At 29.2% G+C, this 13,395-nt stretch overlaps 1 protein-coding gene across 1 annotated transcript; it reads right to left on the minus strand.

The window, feature by feature from the left end:
* Positions 1-1,803: 1,803 nt before the first annotated feature.
* BDBG_00884 (uncharacterized protein) lies at positions 1,804-2,058 on the minus strand (the record flags this gene model as incomplete). Its single annotated transcript, XM_031720096.1, has 1 exon — positions 1,804-2,058. The coding sequence occupies one exon, from the start codon at positions 2,056-2,058 to the stop codon at positions 1,804-1,806; it is 255 nt and encodes an 84-aa protein (XP_031576104.1).
* Positions 2,059-13,395: the final 11,337 nt, after the last annotated feature.

Genomic DNA, 13,395 nt, shown 5'->3' on the forward strand with positions numbered 1-13,395 from the left:
TCTGATCTTCATCTACACTTGCAAGAGTCTGTAAGAGTTCAAAAGTCAATGTCTTCTTAAGCATGATAATCTTCATTTAATTCTTCTAAGATTGATCACCTGCTTCTAGAATCTTGATGTTGAAGTCAGAGATAAATGTTATAAGAGAAATGTTTCTCTGTTAGACACTCTGTAATCAATCTAACACTTTCTGTTGCATGGCAGTGTCTCAGAACAGGACATCAAGATGTTTGATAATATTATCAGACATTCACAACACTCATTCACATGCTTCTATTCATAAATGAAACTTCTGTTTCATGCAATTCTTCAATTGTTCATTGATATATCAACCTTGATTGATTAATGAACTGATAATATCTTCATCTCTACTCAGTTTCACCAGCATTTTCATTCTCTATGATGAGTAGAGAGTGAGATTGAAAGCATTAAAATATATGAGAGCATCTAAGCATTTCTTCAGTGCTTTTATATTTGATTCTGTAGATGTTGAAATTGTATGAGTTAATCATTGAATCTCTTTGTATTGAAGTTGTTAAGTTGCATTCATATCAGCTATTTATTGTTGTTATAATTTCAACATTGCTTAGAGTCACTGTGGCATTGCATCTATACTTGCATTTGAGAGTTTCATATTATTGTTAGACATGATTGTATTGATTATCAGATGTGTAATCATATAAATATCTCATATATCTGAGTGTCAGAACTCTCAGATCTTTTACTGATATTCTCTTTGTAAGATCTTACTCTCTTCATAAGATTTTAATATAAGATCAGTGTAACGTGGCGGAACCGAAGCGGTGGCTAGTCAGCGGTGTCATGTAGAAGTAGTTGTTTGAGTAGCTGTACAGATGAGCTTGACTATCTTGCTTGAATAGTAAGCTTGTAGGCTACAGAGTTATTGTGAGAATATCACAGATATGATACTTAGTATACTAAGAAGATTGTATGAGGCACATAGTAACTCTTGTATATATTTCAGTAGAAGAAAAAATAAATCACTCACTTCTTTGATGAGAAGTCAGTATCTAGCTATTCTATATAGACAATGAGTGAATATTCTTCTCTCATATCATGAGTGAGAATAGCTGAAGTGATACCTCAGCAGCATCTCACTGTTAAGAAAGAGTAATCTGCTGATCTTGTATAGAAGCAGAGTTCTCATATTCATCAATCAGATCTTTCTATGATATATCTGAATAATGTCATAGAGTGGTTGGAAACCAGTTTAAACAGCCTGTGAGATGAATGAAATCATTCATATAAAAGCAATAAGCCATGTGAAACTGCAGCAGAGTCTTGACATGATCAGGAACATGATAATACTCTTCTCTTTAAGAGCATAGTTCTGATACTCTCAAGATTACTGAATTAGAAATTATCTTTGTTGTATAGCAACAGTTATCAACTGATTTGACAGTATATATACTGTGTATGATATAAAGAAATAGATGAGTTTTTCTACTGACTGTGAGAATCTTTCTTTTTTCATCTTCATTCAAATCAAACACATGATAAGTGAGTTTCTTATATCTTGATTTGAAATATGAAAAATATAGTTAACAGTGACTTACAGATCTCTTATTATATTCTGTTCTATATATAAAATTCTCTACAAAAGTGGTGTATTTTAGAGACAAAGCTAACAGTAGTAGCAGGATTTTTCAAAAAGATTCTTCTTCTCTGTGAAACATTTTTCTTTCTCTCTCTCTCATCTGTAATAGTGAGTGCATGAGAGCATCATTCTTGAGAGATAATAAGAAACTTATTCTGATATTTTCTAGTGAATAATAAACATCTTTATGATGCAGCTGCAGTCTCTGTGACTGTCAAGAAAGCCAGGTTGAAGATGAAGACAGCAGTGTCAATGAGCTGCAGAAGCATCACTTTCATTATCACATCTTCTCTCTCTTCTGCCTCTCTTGCAGTCACAGCAGTAGTAGCTGTGCCTTGCAGTGAGGTGTTGTCTCTTCTGCCGGCTGGTTTGTCTGTGTCTGGTTCATTCTCTACCTCTCTCATCACTATTGCAACACTGTCTCTCTTTTCAATCAACATGATGGTATATAGACTGACCGTGTGACCGTGTCTGAGACCAGGACCAGATTTTTTGATAGTCTCATTACCAATTCAACTGATTCCATTACACGGTTTTAACATTAGATAGTAGTCTCATACTGTTCCAGTGAGACTTACTGTCTACTCTTGTCACATTTTCCAAATGAGACCATGATTTCCACTTCTCAATTTAAATTATTTTTATTGCTTGAAATGACTTTAAATCTCATTTGAGTGTTATCAAAAAGCGTTACTTTTTAAAAAATTAAAAATAGTCTAAAAAAAACCTTAAAATGTCTAAAAATAGTAACTTTATGCTAAGAATGGAACTAAATGAGATCAAATGAGATCACTTTCTCATTTTTTTCAAGTCATGGTTCCATTTTAAGATCTGATATATAGTCACTTTACATGTTTTTTTGATAGCCAGTCCCAGCGGGATTCACGCCAAGAAATGTATGAGACCAGATCAAATGAGACCAAATGTGAAATTCATGGTCCCAGCGGCCAGTCTAATGATATATGACCCTGTGTGATCATTTAAAGAGAACTCTGAGAAGAGCTTGATTTCAGAGACAGCAGCTCTGAGAAGCTCAATTCATAGTTTCTCTTTCATGACATACTCAAGCCCTGCTCAGAATGCTGCTGAGTTGAGTTCACAGAATTCTGCAGTTTCTTTGTCTTCTCTCTGTGAGAAGACTTCAGTGTGATCTCTGACTGACACTGTCACTTATCTACACTATTCTAAGCAGCTGAAGAAGAGAAAGATTTTATATATCTGTCTCTTCTCTCACTTCTGTTGTTTTCATTGTATCTGTAACAATAACTTCTGCCTCTCTGTAAGTATTATCTCACAGAAAGATGTCATATCAGCTCTGACAAGAAGCTCAGATGTTCAAGCAGTACAGAGTGAGAGTCTCAGAGCTTCAAGTATTGATAAATTCTGTCAAGACTGAGAAGGTCTCTCTTGCTTATCTGTAAAAGAAGGTGAAGACATGAGTCTCTGAGATGAAAAAATATCTCAGAATGACTCATCTTAAGAAGGGATCAGCTGATATCACTGTTAAAAGCATCACAGAGATTAATCACTGATTAAAGAGAATCTTACTTCAGTTAAAGCAGATAACTGAGATGCTTTGTAAGTTGATAAGTTGATAATTTCAGTATCTCTTATACTCTTCTACAGCATACATACTCTTCTGCAGTATACTTCTCTGTGATACTGCAGTACTAGCTTCTCAGCAGACAAAGATACTGATACTGAAGACTTCAATGATAAAGAATGAGTTTGATAAGAGTGTGATTGTTAATAAGTAGGCCCTGATTCTTCTTTTTACTTTTTCAGCAGACTGCAGCCTCATTAGAATAGCAGTGACTCATGAATTGATAATATTAATCTTTTTTATTAATTTCAAATATCTCTTTATTTTCCTATTAACTGCTTCAGAAATTTTACACTTGTGTAGTCTTATTAAACTTCTAAAAAACTCTTTGAGAGAAAATAGAAGAAGAGTGTTATAGAGCTTACAAGATATCAGCTTATCACTGTGAGATTATCTCTAAAAAAACTCTTTAAAAAAAAATAAGAAGTCTTAAGCAGTATTTCTTATTCAACATCTCTGATATATAATGAGATAGTCTCTACTAGTCATCTCATAGCTTGCAATCTCTTTCTCAGCATTTTTCAAATGCTTAAGTGATTCTCATGAATTCTGTGATAATGAATAATCTTCTCATTTAATAAGATATTGAAGCTTGTTATAATATATTCACTTATTCAATATTTTCTCCACAAGATATTCAGTATCACTGTCAATCTTGATATTATCTGACTGAGACAGCTCTGTCTTGAGATGTTGTTTATAACGCTTCAAATAGAAAATATGAAAAATACAATAAATTGATTTCAATTCTGTGAATAATTTTAACTGATATATCTGCTTACTCATCACTCTTATTACTGAGAAAGATTCTAGTCACTACTTACTAAGCTTCTTATATAATCTCATTGTCTTGATATTCTTTACTGAAAGTAGTACTTAATTCTCTATTAAGAACTTCATTGAAAGATGTTTTCAATTATAGTATTTCATCTGCTTCTTCTGAGCACAGTGAATACTTTTCACTGTCTTCTCATAAATTTTATTCAAAAGTTTTAATCTTACTTTTACTTTTAGTACTGAGAGATACTCTGTTCTCTGTATCTGTTTAATATTCTGACTGTCTATTTCTCTTCTTAGAATATCATCTGTGATGTCACTGAGTAATGAAGAATTATATTTATAATAAGTATAGAAAGAAGATATCTTTAAGATTACATTCTTTGCATTATTATATATAAATTCAGTGATCAGAAGATGTTTGAGTTAATCATTCTGATAATATAAATAGAATACTCAAAGATGCTGTTTTAGTATCTGATTCTGATATTCAGTCTGATTATCTGTCTGCAGATGAAATGCAGTACTGAGAAGACATCTTATTATAAGATGATAGTAAAAAGTTAATCAGTATTTACTGATAAAGAGAAATTCTTGATCTGTTATTAATGATTTTGAAGCACTGTGATTATGAATGATAGTATCTAAAAACAGGTCAGTCAATTCAGAGGCTTTAATATTTTTATCAGTAGAGATATATTTGATCATCTTTATAAAATAGTTAACAATGACTAAAATTGAGTTATATTCTTTGACTCTTATTAACTTTGACAGATTAACTATGAAATTCATTAATAGATTCTGCTATAAGTTCTTTAAAACAGGCAGTGATATTAACTTGCTGTATTACTTATACTACAGAATCTTTATTCTTTAATAGATATTATAAGTCTTAATATACTCTTTGATATATGTCTGAAGCTTGTCTCAAATATATTTATATTTTAGAAGCTTCTCAGTCTTCTCTAATCTGAAGTGTCCTGTATAAGAATTAATATAATGAATTCTCAATAACTTCTGATACACTGCTCTACTATAAGAAATAAAGACTGAATTATTCAGTAGTAGAAGTTCATATTCTTCTAGTTATCAGTGACTTAATTTCTTAGCAGTATCATCTCACTCAGAGCCTGTCTCTTTCAAGTTTAAACTAAATTCTTTCTTCTTCAACTTCTGAATTCAAGCTGTAGTAGAGATATCTCTCTTCTGTAACTTATTAATAAATTTTAAAAGTAGTCAGATTGAAAGATTGTAGACTGTTTCATTCTTTATTAATTCAATGATTATAAGATATGATATGAGAAGCTTATAATCTTCAGTATCAGTTCTCTGTAAAGATCTGAGTTTTCTTTTATCTTCTATACTGAGTTGTGCAGCTGTCTTATCAGCACTGTTTCTGAGCTTCAGATAATCTTAACTCTCTGCAGCTAGCTTCTTCTACAGTGATGACAGAGATTCTTTTATAGAATTCTTCTCTGCATTAATAATATTATAATTAGACTGTTTAGATAATATATTGATGAGATTAAGTTGATCTGAATAATATTAAATATAGAAATTATACTCTGAAAGCAGCTCTGCTCATCTGACTTGATATTCTATCAAGCTCTTTATTGTTAAGAAGTAACACAGATTTGTATAATCAGTGAGAACTTATACTGAGTACTTACTATTCTGAAGATAATGTTATCAGATATTAAAGAATTTGATAATTACTAATATCTTCTGATTATGAGTATTATACCTTCTCTGTATGAGTGATAACTTCTTGAAGAAGAAGATCACTGATCTTTATTCATAGTATCTTATAGACTTTATGAAAAAATCTTCTCTTACAGACAATTCATTATCTATATCTTCAGAAGTGATTATTCTCTGATTCTTTCAATATTGAAAGATCTTCAGTATTAACTGTGAAAAGATTTCATAGATCTCATTTTCAGATATATCAGTCTTACACTGACTGAGTAAATCAGAGTTAAAGTGATTCAGTATTGTGATATCTGTAAAAGCTTATTTCAATTCTATAAATATCTGCACAGTGTCTTGAGTGAGAATAAATGATTCTGTTTTTCTGTCTTTCACACTTCTCTTTAACAGATCTGTAAGAAGAGCAGTAATTCATGAATATATATAGATGAATTATCTGTAGAAATTCATAAATTCTAGAAACATCTGTATCTTGCAGTATGTTGATAGTGCTAATCAGTTCTCAATAGTAGAGACTCAGCTTCTATTCATTGAAATGCTGTTCATCTTAATAATATAATCTAAGAAATCAATCTTCTGCATGTAGAATGAGTATTTTTCAGTATTTGTATAGAGTTAATACTGTCTCAAGTGACTCAACACTTCTCAAACATGAATATCATATTCTTTCTCTGATTTTAAGAAGATTAGAATGTTATTCAGATATACTATATAGAAGATATTAACAAGACTCTGCAGTGTCTCATTTATATAGATCTGAAAGATGACTGAAGTGTTATAAAGATTAAAAAATAAAACAAGATATTTAAAATTACTGTACTTGATATGAAAAGCTGTTTTTTAAATATCATCTTCATTAACTCTGATTCTATGATAGATATTCTGTATATTAGTCTTTGAGAATATCTTTGCTTCAGATAATTAATCAATTATCTTATTAATTAATAGTAATGAATAGTGATTCTTAACTGTCATCTTATTGAGACCTCTGTAGTCTATGTATAGATATAGTCTATCATTCTTCTTGAGTATAAAGAGTATAGACATCTCTGCTGAACTCTTTAATGAATATATTCAGTTCTTTGATTACACTTTCTCAAGATATTTACACAGAACATTCAATTTCTTTACAGACAAGTTGTAAAGAGGCCTGTACAGTGCTGTTATATCATCTTCAAGACAAATCTTATATTATATCTTGATATCAGAAAACTTCACTACTTCTCTTTCTAAAAAGACATTCTTATAATCTGTAAAGAGATATTATATATATTCATCTTTAATAATGAATACTACTGCTAATCTTGCAGTGAGAGTGATGATTTCTTCATCTATTTTCAAGTTTTAATTATCTGCTATACAGTATATTAACTCTATCTTTTTCTCAAGATTTTTCTGATGAAACTCTTCAGATTTCTCTATCACTATCTCTTTATCAGTGAGATGATATTATCACATCTGAGTGACTCAGTCAATGAGAGAATTATTTTCTCTCAATTATAAGAGATCTAGAATGATATTCTCATATATAATATTAATAATATAAAGAAGCAGACTACTCTTCTTAAAGATTTCTTCTAAGTCTGTGATCACATACTTTGCTTGAATTATACTAAAATAATAATACTTCATTTTATTAATAAATTTCATATAATCTGATAGATCTATCTTCTTTCAATTCTTCATTAAAGAAAAGAAATAGAATATGAAGTTGATATTTATCTTAGAGTTAAGTAGATATCTCACTAATATCTCTTTATTCAGAGTATATATTGTGATTATAATATAAACTCAGAGATATGAGAATTATTAATTCTTCATTTCTTTCTCTTCCTTATCTTTCACAGATATGTTTGTTAGAAGAGAAGTTCACTTTAAGAAGATATCTTCTTAGTTTCTTCTCTTCTTCAGCTTCTTATAATTATTAATATAGTGATTATCAGCTCTACAGTTAAAATAGAGATCTTTATCAAATCTTTTTTAATATTTCTTCATAGTGAGTGAAGAATTAGAATACTTGAAATTCTTCTTTACTTTCTCTACACTAAGACTGTCACAGTGTTATTTAAATTCTGTTATTAATTACTTAGAAGAGATCTTATTAATCTTTTTCTCAGAGAATTAATTATTTAAATAGATTCAGAAAGTCAGGTTGATAAGCTCAGTGTAATTAATTAATAAACTCTGATACTGTGATATTATTATCTATATCTTATGAGTCAGCTTTGTGAGATAAAGCTGTATCTTTAATTAATTCAAATCATCAGTTAATTTCTCTCAATATTCTTCAAATCTTATATTGAAATTGAAAGAATTCTCATTATCTTATTAATATAATGAGTTGAATTACTATACTGCTGTGAAGCTGTAATTATGATAATCTTCAATTTAATTCAGTAGAAAGTTCTTGAATTCTTCTCAAGTTATAAAAGTATTGATATACTTAAACTCTCTCTTCTTAATAACTCAAGTAGTTACAGAGATGTCTTTAAGAAGATTGACAGTGTATATTACTTATATCTTATAAGTATTATACTGACTCAGATTAAGGCAGAATTTCTGTTCAAGAGTATGAATAATACTGTGAAATTCAGATAAGATGTTTTTCTTGTATCTCAGAGAATCTCTGATCTTAATCTCTCTATCTTTATAATAGATGTAGATGTGTAGAGACTGCAGCAGTGATAGAGCAGTTGAAGAATCTATATTAAAATATACAGTGAGTTCAGAAATCTCAGATTTCTGCTGAGATAGAGGTGTACATACTCTAGAAAATGATGTAGTATTTCTCTCAGAGAGTGAGATCAGATCAGTCTCAGTATAAGTGTATAAGATTATATTAGTCTATTAGAGCTTAACTGATTCAAACTTATAATTAGATTAAATGATTCAAATTGTAACATGATGAAATCAAAATAATGACTAGTTAGCAGTGTTATATAGAGAAAGTTGTTTAAGTAGTTGTATAAGTGAGCTTGACTATCTTACTTAAATAGTGAGCTTGTAGACTACAGAGTTATTGTAAGAATATCACTGATATGATACTTAGTATACTAAGAAGATTGTATAAGATATGCAGTAACTCTTGTATATATTTCAGTAGAAAAAAAAACAAATCACTGACTTCTTTGATGAGAAGCCAGTATCTAGCTATTCTATATAGATAATAGATGAATACTCTTCTCTTATATCATGAGTAAGAATAGCTGAAGCAATACCTCAGCGGCGCCTCACTGTTAAGAAAGAGTAATCTGCTGACCTTGTATAGAAGCAGAGTTCTCATATTCATCAATCAGATCTTTCTATGATATATCCGAATGATGTCATAGAGTGGTTGAAAACCGGTTCAAACAGTCTGTGAAATGAATGAAATCATCTGTATGAAAGCAATGAGCCGTATGGAACCGCAGTGAGGCCTTGGCGCGGCCAGAGGCGTGACAATCAGAGTGACTGATGAGCAAGCTTCTATCTGAGAACTCAGTGTCTGCTTAACTGTTGACTGTTTCTCTATTTCTTACATATTGTTACATGTTCAGATATCTCTTAATGAATAATTGTTTCTAATAAGAAGATAATGAATGTTTTTCTAGTGTAAGAGGCCTACACTGAATAGATTGGTATTATATTGATAGATCTTATATAATAAAGAGAAAAATATTAGAGAAGAAAAAGAAAGAGAAAGTGTGAGAATCAGTGATTAAAGTGGATATTTATATGTGTATGTGATGACATATGCAGTGGAGCTTCAGAGTGGAAGAATCTATATGTGTTAGTAGCAGCTGAGGATCGGCGATTGAGAATGGCCGAGAATCAGAGTGTACGCGTTTGTGGCAGCCGAGGATCAGTGATTGAGAATGGCCGAGAATCGGGGTGTACATGTTCAAGAATGAAGCAGTTGAAATCTGTGAAGTGTAACAGAATAGTCTATATGATTGATCGGGCGCAGCCTGCCACAGTAATTAATATATATACATAGCTGCAAATACAGTCTAAGAATAAATAAAAGACTGTCTTTAGAACTGCACTGAGATTATTTAAATATCTAGTAATATCTTTTGATTTCATTAATACTCTCACAGTATTTCAGTCATTTATTAATAAAATACTTTATATATATCTGAATATCTTTATAATAATATATCTGAATGATGTGATGATGTACTTTATAGAAAAGAAAGAACATACTGAGTATATATAAACTGTGTTAAAGATCTTAGATGAGATAGAACTGTATATTAAGCTTATAAAATATAACTTCAGTACTTACTGAATTAATTTCCTAGAATATATAATCACTATAGATGATATTCAGATAAAATCTTTATAAGTTAAGACTATTCTATTATAACTGAAGCTAACTAGTATTTATAAGATGCAGATCTTTCTAAGCTTTGTGCATTTTTATAAATAGTTTATCTTTGTATTTATAAGAATCTTCTTATCTCTTACAGACATACTGAAGAGTGAAATTAAGAAGAAGTCATTCTATGAATAATGAATAAAAAGATTATTAAGAAGAAAGAGCTGTAAGAATTTTCTTATCTCAGAAGCTTACAGAGTCTTTACAAGATTGAAATAGATATTTATAGATACTGTGATACTGTGATACTGTTTCACTTTAATCTCTTACTTTTAATCAGATTAAAGACAGATATTTTCTTCTTTTTAATTTCAGAAATAGTCTTATAACTACAGTTAAATAAGAACTGAGTTTCAGTGATCTTTTTCTCATAGAAAATATAATCTGTGAAGATCAACTATAGCATTTATAATCAGAAGCTTTTATTATTATTATTATTATTACTCTTTTATTATACTCATATACAAGCGGAGCTTGTAATGAGTCCTTGTGGTATGTTAAATACAGGTTAAGTGTTGATTATACAGGAGGAACTACAGGTGTTGAGATCACATCAAGATAACAAGAACATAGAAAATACAAAGAAGTGACAATTAAATACATACAATAATAACTTCTCATCTCAGAAACATAGAGCAATTTGTTGAAGTGATTTGTACACCTCTGTATTTATTAGAAACCTGAGGTGCTTGAGTTCTGGATTTAATGTACTCTCTGCAGGTTTCGAATTCACATGTCTTGATTTCTCACACCAAGGCACTACTGAGTCACTGTATTAACTATTTAACTACCAGGGCATAATCAGAAGCTTCTCATAATAGTGAAATTCTTCTGTCACTGATATCACTACTTTAAGAGTCTTATAGCAGTGATTACAATTAAAACTAATTATAATAGCTTATAACAGTTTACTTCAATTAAGAAACTCTTATAGTAGTAAATTTACTGAGCTTAGAAACTAAGTAAGTTCTGATTTAAGATAGAGTATATTAAGAAAACTAAGAACTCAGTGAACAGACTCTCTTACAGATCTGACTATGTTAAGAATATCAGAATAACAGATACAGAGAGACTAGAGAAGATAGAAAAGTATTATAAAATACTTAAACTGAGTATTATAAAGAGATTGACTAAAGAGTCTCTTAATTCTCTATAAAAGAAGAGAGAGAAGAGAGAAGAGAAGTTTATATAACTACTTTTTATAACACTGAGAGTTAACACTCTGAGAATCTTTATGAGAATTCTTAAAGAGAGTATCTATAATCTGAAGAATTTATACACTTTAAGAAGTACTGTGAAAGATCTGATATAAGAAGAAACACAGTATAAGTCTTTATCAGATTTTCTATTCAGATTATCAGAACTGTAACAGCAGAATAACTATACTCAGTATATTTAGAAACTACTCACAGCAGAGATTAACTCTTTAGAAATAAAGAATTAAAAAGACTTAAATAATCTTTTATATAGAGAGAGTTGAATTTATGTATCTATGAATAAGTTTCTATATATAAAACTTATTAAAAGATATTATAACTCTTCTCTAGCAGGTTATTTTATAAATACTAGAACTTATAAGTTATTTATAAGAAAATACTTCTGACTGAAAATACAAGAGTTTGTAAAGAAGATAGTGAATTCTTATACTATTTATCAGAGTTTATAGATAGTATGATTCAGATTATATAAAGAACTTACTTCTCTACTCATCTTATAGAAATCTTGAGAATAGCTAGAAACAAATATTTTTGTAAGTCTCTCTGAAAGTAAGAACATATATAATATCTACTTTAACAGTATACTGATAATAATAGATTACTTTATTAAGATAATATACTTTATACTCACTCATAAGAACTTAAAATTAAAGAATTTAACTTATATTTTCATTTATAATATAATCTGATTGTATGAGCTATCTGTGAATATTATCTCAGATAGAGAATTAATCTTTATAAAGAAGTTTTAATATGATCTAATAACTATATTAAAGATCTTATAAGATCTAAGCACAGCTTTTCATTAATAGACAGATAATTAGATAGAGTATTTAATTAGTATATTAAAACAGTATCTGTAGTTCTTTATCAATTATAATTAGAATAACTGAATGCATTAATTATCACTTACAGAGATTATATATAATAACTTAAAGTATATCAGTACAGATAAAACCTTTTTTAAGATACTCACTGAGACATATCTGTAGATTATCTTGATAAATCTGTGAGAGTATACTATAGAGTGTAATAATATCTGTAAATAAACTGAGAGAATTCAGAATATCTGAGAAAAAGTCTGTAAATTCTTGAGAAAGACTTAAGAGTATTAAAAGAGATACTATAACTCTAAGCATATTATCAAGAGTGTTAAGAAAGATGATAAAGTCTGACTAAGTCTGAAAAATATTATTATATAGAGATTTAGTAAGAAGCTGAATCTCTTCTAGATAGAGTCTTATAAGATTATGAAGAAAATTAGTTTATAGTTCTATAGATTAATACTGTTATCTGAGTTATAGATATATAATATTTTTTATATCTCTTTACTTTATAAAATATAAGAAATTCTTAGAAGAGAATTCTGTGACTCATAACTCTGTTTATAAAGTATTAGAGAGTGAAAGAGAATGTCAGATTAGAGAGATTATTAACTCAGAGAAGTGAGATTATAAGCTCTGATTTAAAATTCAGTGATAAGAGTCTTCTGATAAAGTAAATAAGTTCAATTCAGAATTATTCAGATAGATAAGATATCTGCAGAAGCTGAGACATGACTTTCATACTATAAATTCTAATAAGTCAGAATGATATAATCTTCACTAAGAATATAATTATAACAAGAATATTAATACTGTTATTTATAAATTCTAGTCTATAAATATAATGAGTTTCTACTGAGGTGAATAGTCTGCAGTGAAAACAAAGAAAAGAAGAAATTATATTCTTATTAAAGTTAAAAAATAAAGAAAATAAAAAGTGAGCTGTGAACACAATTTAGTAACTAATAAAAGAAAAATAAAGAAAACTTATATTTACAATCTTATTATCTATGTTACTCAATCTCTCTATAACTATCAATTTCTCTTTTCAAAGAAGCAGAGAGTATCATATCTATGATATAGATAATTATTATATTTGATATAAAGACTGCTGAAAATGCATAGACTTTTAGAGAGTCAGACATCAGAATATACATAGTTGTAGTAGAGTTTTGAGAGCTGATTATCTATATATATTATCAGATGTCTCTTACAAAGCTGTATTCACTCTCTCAGTTATACTGAAGTATTCAGCCTGAAAACTATTAAGATATGAAGAGAAGACT

The sequence above is a fragment of the Blastomyces gilchristii genome, assembly GCF_000003855.2.
Source record: "Blastomyces gilchristii SLH14081 genomic scaffold supercont1.2, whole genome shotgun sequence".
In the NCBI taxonomy this organism is placed as follows: Eukaryota; Fungi; Ascomycota; class Eurotiomycetes; order Onygenales; family Ajellomycetaceae; genus Blastomyces; species Blastomyces gilchristii.